General features: G+C 43.4%; 1 protein-coding gene across 1 annotated transcript; it reads right to left on the bottom strand.

Moving 5' to 3' along the window:
* Positions 1-7,068: 7,068 nt before the first annotated feature.
* HS6ST1 (heparan sulfate 6-O-sulfotransferase 1) lies at positions 7,069-7,841 on the bottom strand (the record flags this gene model as incomplete). Its single annotated transcript, XM_010009393.1, has 1 exon — positions 7,069-7,841. A coding segment is annotated over one exon (709 nt), but the record flags the coding sequence as incomplete, so codon positions are not given.
* Positions 7,842-8,071: the final 230 nt, after the last annotated feature.

Here is an 8,071-nt window from a genome sequence, read left to right as displayed (position 1 = left end):
CGAGGCCGCCTGGCGCTTCGGGAAAGTTCCGCGCGCGAGGTGTTCCCGCGCTACCGCCAACGGCTCCTTGTCCAGCAGCAGAAACGGGCAGGGGGAGCCGTTAAACGTGGGGAGCGGGGCGTGAGGGCTCTGCCAGCAGCAGCCTCGGGGCACGGCCTGGAGTGCGAAGTCCTTGTGCCCTCAGTGATGTGCCCGTCAAATGGACACCCATCTGGACCCTCTGCCAGCGCCTGCACTGCCCAGCCACTACAATGAGCCCCTCAGCAACATGGATTGATGCAGTGTTGTGTTTCCGCTATATAATTACACGTTTTATTCTGGCTGGGTAACTTCATTGGGATTGGGCTCAGAGGTAAGAGAGAAAAGAACACTCGAGCAGTGTGGCAGGGAAGGGTTGTAGGCTGCATTCAGCTCCTCCAGCGTAGATGGTGGAAAGTGTGAGGTGTCATGATGCTTGGGTGAAACAACAGTGATATGATTGGCCACGCTTGCATGAACATGTAGCTGTTCTCACTTCGGGAACTGTAAAGCAGTTGTATCATCATTTTCTTACCCCCTAACTTGCACTGTATCAAAATGAGGTGCACAGCTTATTGCAGTCCTGTATCTGTCTGGGGAACAACATTTTCACAAGTTAGTTTGGTGAAAGTACTTTGAAGATGAAACAAAAACCGTAGTATTCGGTATAAGAACCACCATTTATTGCCTGCAAATCCGTTCATTGCAATGACTATTAAAAAGCCTAAGAGTACTGTACAGTATTAAAGGTAATTATTTTTTAGAAGATGAGGTTTAAGGGCTTTTTGTAATATTGACTCAAGTGTAACAATAGTCATATCATAATCATACTGCAGTTTCTGCTTGAATATTTCTGTGTTAGGAGTCTGGTTTTTTAGCAGAAAACCAATACTGTACATCAACTTGAGTGGCAACTTTATCTCTCTGCAATACAGGATGCAAGTCATATTACACTGTAACAGCATCTAAAGGCCAATGCAAGGACAACACACACGACAGATGCTCAATTTTAGGGTTTATTTCATCTGCTAACATTCAATCTTGAGCTAGACAAAAACAATTAGATGATTTTTAATCCAATTTTTCTCGTGGAAGAAAAGAAAAGCAAACCTTTTTAACACTTTTTGTAAGATGCTATAAATAAATATATAAAGCTTTAAGTGTTACTTGGCTCAAGTTAAACAGTTGTCTTTCATTTTTTGTTGTTTTTAAGTTCCTGAAAGTGGAGGGGAAAAAAAAGTGCAAACCATACACATTCAGCCCAATGGAATGACTCCAGCCACAATCACTTTCAGAGAAGCCGAATCTGTTTGATCTACAACATGGAGGATGGAAGGCGGGTGGGGGAACGTTTGTATTTTTCTACCCTCAGTCACACAACTCCTAGAAGAGAAGAACTGAGTTCCTTAGTACTCGGGTAGGTAAAGCACACAAGAAAGGGGAGAGGAAGGAAGTCCTGCCTGTATTGCCCTCTCCCTTCCCTGTGCAGACTGTGCAGCAGAGAGGAAAGAAGAGACAATATAAGCAAAGCCTCAGACAAAACAAAATGACAATGAAAAAGCAAAATCAGATGCCAGTAGGGATGGTGAGAAATCCTGTGGCTGTTGTGTGTTTGCCTGGCAGACTGCACACAAACACAGAAGAACTTCACATTGAGAGAGGGTGGGAATTTCTGTCTTCTCATGAAAAAAAGATGAAAAGGGGCAATAAAAATAAGTTAAATCATATTCCAATATGTACAAAACAAATCATGCTCAGTAAACCATTTGAATATAAAATCATTCATTATAGTACAACTCTCTCAATCCAGTCTGCAGAATAGACACCTGGGGGAAAAGAGGGAGGGGGAATTGTGGGGCTTTGAGGGATGAGACAGACTCATTTGCAAATCTTGATTTTTCTCAGCTTGCGTGGTTAAAAATTACAGAGAAAACCACCTGCAGCTGGGATGATACAGGCTTTAATACCCACATGCTTATCAGGACTGCATTCATTTTGGCAGAACTCCTGTAGATGGGGCAAAACAAACAGCTACAGGGAGCTTGGATTGTGTGTGCAGACACGAGCTCTGCTGCTCGCTGGTGCATCTGAACTGCTGCGAACTGACCTGTGCTTTAAAGGCTTGGCTCTACTGCTGATCAGCCAGCAAATCCTGCATTCAATTCTGCCACTGGAACATGATCTGCTAATATTAGTAAAGACAAGAACTAAAAGACAACACAGCCAGCCCTGGGATTTGAATCCAGCAGATAGTGTGAGTTGCATTCCAAGCTATACCCCTGGAAATACAACATTTAGCATCGTCTGTGTTGTGAATCCCTGTAGCACTACCCATTTTTGTGACATTCCAAAAATTCCATGGGACAGGAGGGGGTCAGAGTAACTGAACACTAGTGAGAAGCTAGAGATGCTTTTAATCCCAGGATATAAATCTTGGTCAGGACCTGTTCTGTAACGTAAGTCATTACCTTCTGTAGCTGTTGAAGTATCTCTGTGAAGTGACTTGATGGGCTCAGAGTGAAAACTTCCTACGTGCCATGTGTCTGTCTGCCACTGTGGTTGTCCTTCTGTCTTGCTCATACTCCAGCAACTGCACTGCCCTTTCTGCTCCTACAGGACAGCCCTGGGAGAGAACTCAAAAGCTTGTTGGGATCTTCCTTACGCTGCTTCCATTGCCATCCCACTCTTGTAAGCAAATAAGGGACTATGGGGTGCAAAACCATCAACCTGAAATGCTCCCCATTTATGCCAAAATGTTGGGCACGAAGGGGGAAATTCAGGCAAGCCAGAAATTCACTGACCCTTTTGTGAGAGGATTTTTGTTGATGACTGGAACCCCATGACAGCCTGGGTTTGCAACTTAACTGGTCAATCCTGTGGTTTGTGACCTGGGTAGGGTACGAGGTGGCATGTGACTGTGTGGAAGACTTTGGAGGCAGCAAACTCCTTCAACAGAGCCAGCTGGGATGAGACAAATGAGCACTAAAATGTTTTCTTCAGCAACGACACCCACCAGGCAGTGAAGTTAACACTGTTCAGGTGACTAAAAGCAACAAAGACCTCCTTTCTTAGTACTGCAGTGTGTCTTGGCCTTTCCACCCTCCCGAAGCAAGAATGGAGTCTGCTGGTAACTCCCTGCTCTGAGCATCACCCTTGTTTGTGGATGTGCAAGGGTCTAAGACGGCAAAAGCTAAAAGCCATTGCCTTTGGCCTGGTAACTGCCTGTGCAGACTCTTGCCCAAACACTGCTGACTGTATAAACCCTTAGAAATACCTTAAACAGCTCCAGCTTTTGTGAAGGCTTTTCACAGGGTATCCCTGGAGCCATGGCAGAAACACTGTGGGATGGCTAAGCATCCAACTAGATGGAATGTGAATTCTCTTCAGCTCCAGTAAGAGACAGTCTGCAATCTTGCACCTGCCCTTGCTGTACCCAGCACTTACCTATCCTGACCTGGATCATGATGCACTGACAGGCCCCTGAAGAAACACTCTGTGTAGTGAAGAAGGTCTCAGTGTGTCTGAAAGTCACAGGAAAAATGTTTTGGAAGAAAGGGGCAGATATTGAACAAGAATGTACTATCTGGCCACTACTTCTGCTGGAGTGCCTTAAAGCCATTGTTCTCCATTTGTTTTAAAACTACATACACATTTTTTCATGTTATTGTAGCATCAAATAATCAGTCCTAAAAATAAATTGTACCACTTCAAACTGTAGTACATATAAATCACAAAAGAACTACATTCACATTATGTTAAAAAAGTTCCCTTAAACCCACTAAAGGAAGAAGATAGTGCCAGGTATGTCCTGCAGCCCATGCTCTGGCACACAGCACTTACAATAAATGAAGCCATGTTCCACAGCTGTAAACAAACCAGCACAGCAGCCAGGGTGAGGGATGGCTTTTGGGTCATTCACTGTATTTCTGATACTTGGAATCTGTTTCAAAGTGTCCTAAACTTTTCATGCCTTGGACTACCTCTTTAGAATGCATAAATTTGTTATTCCCAATGTACGGGTGGAGAAACTGAGGTATTTGTTGGACACAGGTTTTGAGTCTAGACATTCTGCCTCAGTGCTAGGCTGAGGTCAGCCCTCCTTTTGTGGGTTGAAGCGAAACTGTTAACAAGGCAGTTTTCAATATAGTTTCATTTCTTCTGCTTGTTACTGTAATATATTACAAAGAAAATGTTGGAACAAGCTCTTCTACTGACATGCTTCTAAGGTCAAAGGCTGTGTCTGATTTAGAGAACCCTACACACAAATCCATTGAAATCCAGCTGGATACTCAGAGCCCATAACATAGAAACAACTCAGGCAAACGAGGCCAAGAAATGTTACCGGTCCTAATCATGCACAGTCCTGTTTATTGTCACCCTTGAGAGCAGAATTTGGTACGGAATGGCTCTTGCAATCAGTGCTAGCGTATGTGGACCTGCCTGGGCATTCACTGCACGGCCCTGGGCCGATGTGCACCTCGAATATGGATTAGCTGCAGGAACCACTTGTGCATGATGGATCCATAACACAGGACGCACAGTGAATAGCCTTTGGGGAAAGCTGGGAACTGTGCATCTAAAGCAGTTGCTTTTTATATCTTGTGTATTGGTTTTGTGGGTAAATAGCCTGTAAAATTGCATTTTTTAAAATATAAATGTTTTCTTTAGTTACAGCAACACATAAAAGCGCTGGGAACCAGCAGATGTAGTTCCTCCCAGTCTTGGAATTCAGGGATGAGCAAATGGATTTGTAATACCTTCTGCCCCTAAGCCAACAACCGAAAATTGCTTCATTTTACTTCCCACTTTTCAGCTAGGAGAGAATGCTTATGGCCAGGCTACACATCTCTTGGAACAGGGACCACTTTGTGGCAGAAGCACTGACAGAACCTTACAGACAGCAACACCAATACCAAATACCAACCAAATCCATGGGTAACAACATCCTGCTGTGGTTGTATATAGATGTGTGTGTGCTTGTGCACTTTGCAGCCCCAGGATGCAGACCCAGTCAAAACCCATCAGAATTCAATAGGAAAGACATCCTTTGACTTCAGTGGGCTCTGGATCAAGGCTGTAGCAGGGTTGTATTTGAGCCCAAATTGCTGTTAGCATTTTCTGTTCTTAAGTTTTTTGTCATTTTGACTTTGGAGAAGGACATCTCCAAAAGCAAGGTGTGTCCCCCAGGGCGTACACAGAAGAAACAAGGCAGCTCCTCTGCTTAAGGCAGCCCCTCCTTTGCAACACTCAGTCCAAATATGAAACTGTTGGAAACAGTGTACAGTGGCTGAGAGAGAAATAAAATACAAAACAAGCAGCACTTCAGTGGATATGTGTGATGGGAAAGGGGCACTGTAAAAGCAACATGCTAAAATTGAATGCATCAGCTCTCTGTCTCCCCTCCAGTGATTTCAATGCCATATTTGATTTGCAGTTAACATGGCCTTTGAAAATCAAATTATATTCCATTTGGTTCATGGTGTACCCTAAACAGTAGCTGGTTCAGGTCTTACAGGCTCAGTAATAACGGGGTGAGACATGAAACAGGCAAAAACTGCTTCATTTCCATGCTTCCACCCAAACAAAGAAGTGCTTGCAACAGCAAAAAATAAGCCATACTTTAATTTGGCGAGTGGGAAGAGGAATTGGAGAAGTCATTGTTGTTCTGTGACTCAAAAGGCAGTAAGCAGAACCTGGTTAGACTGTCACCACACTGGAGGATTAAACTCACACGAGTCCCTAAAAAGCAGCATTGAAAGAGTTCTGCTTTGAAAGTCATGAGAGACTAAAAAAACCATTATCCATGATTCCCCTTTCCAGCTTGTTCATGTAAAGTAAGAGCTGCAGAACAGGCACAGTGCCAAAAGACAATATGCACTGTCTCATAGTTAGTTCAGACCCCCAGTCAGAAATTTTCACAGCTCTGGAAGAGCGCCCTATCCTGTTCCCCCTTAAATCAGTTCTGGTGACCTCACTGGAAGCAGGCTGATGACCATTATCATTTGATAAAAGCAAGTAAGTAACTGAAAAAACACAGATATGGGTACATCCGTATCCTTGTTCTAGTTCAGTATTTCACATAGCAACAAACAAAACAAAATCACCGCCTCATCATGTTCCCATTAATGACTAATTATTTGCAGGGTCTTCCCTGGAACCTGTCGTGCAGATTTATGAGGGAGTATTGCTATTTAAATTTTTCCTTTTTTTTTTTTTGTACGTAGAATAGGGTTTTCATGTGCTGTTAACACATAATACTGGTGACGGCATGAGCGGCAGTTGTGTAGGATGACAGGATGGCATGTGAGTGCACATACAAGCCTATGTGGAATTTGGTTGGCTTTTAACTTTTGGGACCTGCCTGTGAAACAAATCTGGGAGCTCTGTGCATGAATTTTCTATTATCTTTGTGATGAAGTTGCGTATGTATATGTGACACCAGTGCAATGTATCAAAACCTGTGTGCTAAGTACATATCCTAGGCCATAGTCAATTTGCTTTAATGTTTCTTGTCCTCTGATGTTTTTCTCCTCCTTTTGTTTTTTACGGTGGTCTACTTTGTGGCAGTGGCTGCCAGCTGAACCGAAGTGACCGCCCTTGTGCTCAGATCACAGCCTGATGGGATAGCACACCGTCAGCTTAGTCACCGTTATCATTTACTTACAAGCAATGCAATTCCCATCCCAGCTCCAAAAACACCCACAGAAGAAAACCTCCGTTTCCTTGGGTTTTAATTCTGTATCTTGATGTCATTATGCTCAGGGCATAAACAGATCTTAAAAACCCTACTTTTGCCATTTGTGTTTGAATTGTGAGGATAAGAAACATTGTTTTGTAATTGGCCTTGAGAGTGGGTAACTGCATTTGTGCATTTTTTACCTCTGCATTATCATGTTGACCCTTTTTTTGTTTTTATGTATTTATTATTTTTTTTTAAGAATCTCATTGGTCTTGTAAGAAACAGTAAAAAGACCCTATGCTTAAGGAAGCAATCTACCTTCTGTTTTACAGACTTGCTTTTAAATAAAATATTTCTTGTTGTTTTTGCAATTTTACTTCCATGATCTTTATATGGAAACCCTAGAATAATCATTAATATAAAAGTCTGCCTAGGCTACCACTTCTCTATAATATGGCTCATGTAGTCCTCAGTGGGCAAGCGTCCTTGCTCTTCGGTCTCTTCCTTGGGAAGCGCTTCATTGGACCGGTGAAGAAGCCTCTCTTCCCGATTCTTTATCCTCTGCTCCATTCTCTCTAGCTGCCGTTTGTACTGGTAGCGCTGTTGGAAGAGGTCCTTTGCATAGTCATAGAGCTGCATGTCCAAGTCATTGAGCTCCTCGATCCTCCGGATGGTGTCATTATCCACCTCCACCCCTCCTGCCCTGGTACTGTTGTACTGCATAAAGGGCCGGATGAATTTCAGATTAAAAGTTCTCTCAAACAGGTACTGAGTCTTTCTCTGGAACTCTGTCAGGCCGAAGAAAGCCATGTCCTTGAGGTTTTTTTTTGCGCTCTCCAGCAGGATCTGTGCTCGCTTGTTCTCTGGGATGAAAGACATGTTGTAGCAGCCCACTAAGCTCAAGTCAGCCAACATCCTCACTTGGCGGTTGTTGGCCAAATTATACGGGCAATCCATGAACTCCTGCAGTGTGCAGCCTGACCAGTCCGTGCCTTCATAGCATGACGGCAGCTCTTCAGGAGTTGGTGTCCTGCCATCACACATATGCAAGGAGGTCTTCCAAGTAGCTCCTCGTTGGACATGACGCCATTCACTGAGGTAACGGGATACGGGGTCTCTCAGCAGTGTGATGTAGTAAAATTTTCTACAAGAAGAAGAGAAAGGAGAATAAATACTCTGCTAGTAACAACTTAAGATGCTTGGCAAGCTGAGATACAGTGCATATATCAGAAAAACAAGAGTAAACCAACACCCCAGCATCCATTCCACTGTACTCTTGGGTTATTTTCTTCTTGCAATATCTTTGCAAAGCAGTTTGTGCAACATTAGACCTGTGTTTCTCTTTCTTATAGCCCACCATTTTAGTCTTGCAAA

Source organism: Nestor notabilis, unplaced genomic scaffold (genome assembly GCF_000696875.1).
Source record: "Nestor notabilis isolate BGI_N333 unplaced genomic scaffold, ASM69687v1 scaffold5512, whole genome shotgun sequence".
Taxonomy (NCBI): Eukaryota; Metazoa; Chordata; class Aves; order Psittaciformes; family Psittacidae; genus Nestor; species Nestor notabilis.
Note: the sequence above shows the minus strand (reverse complement) of the source record. Positions and strands in the feature narration are given on the sequence as shown.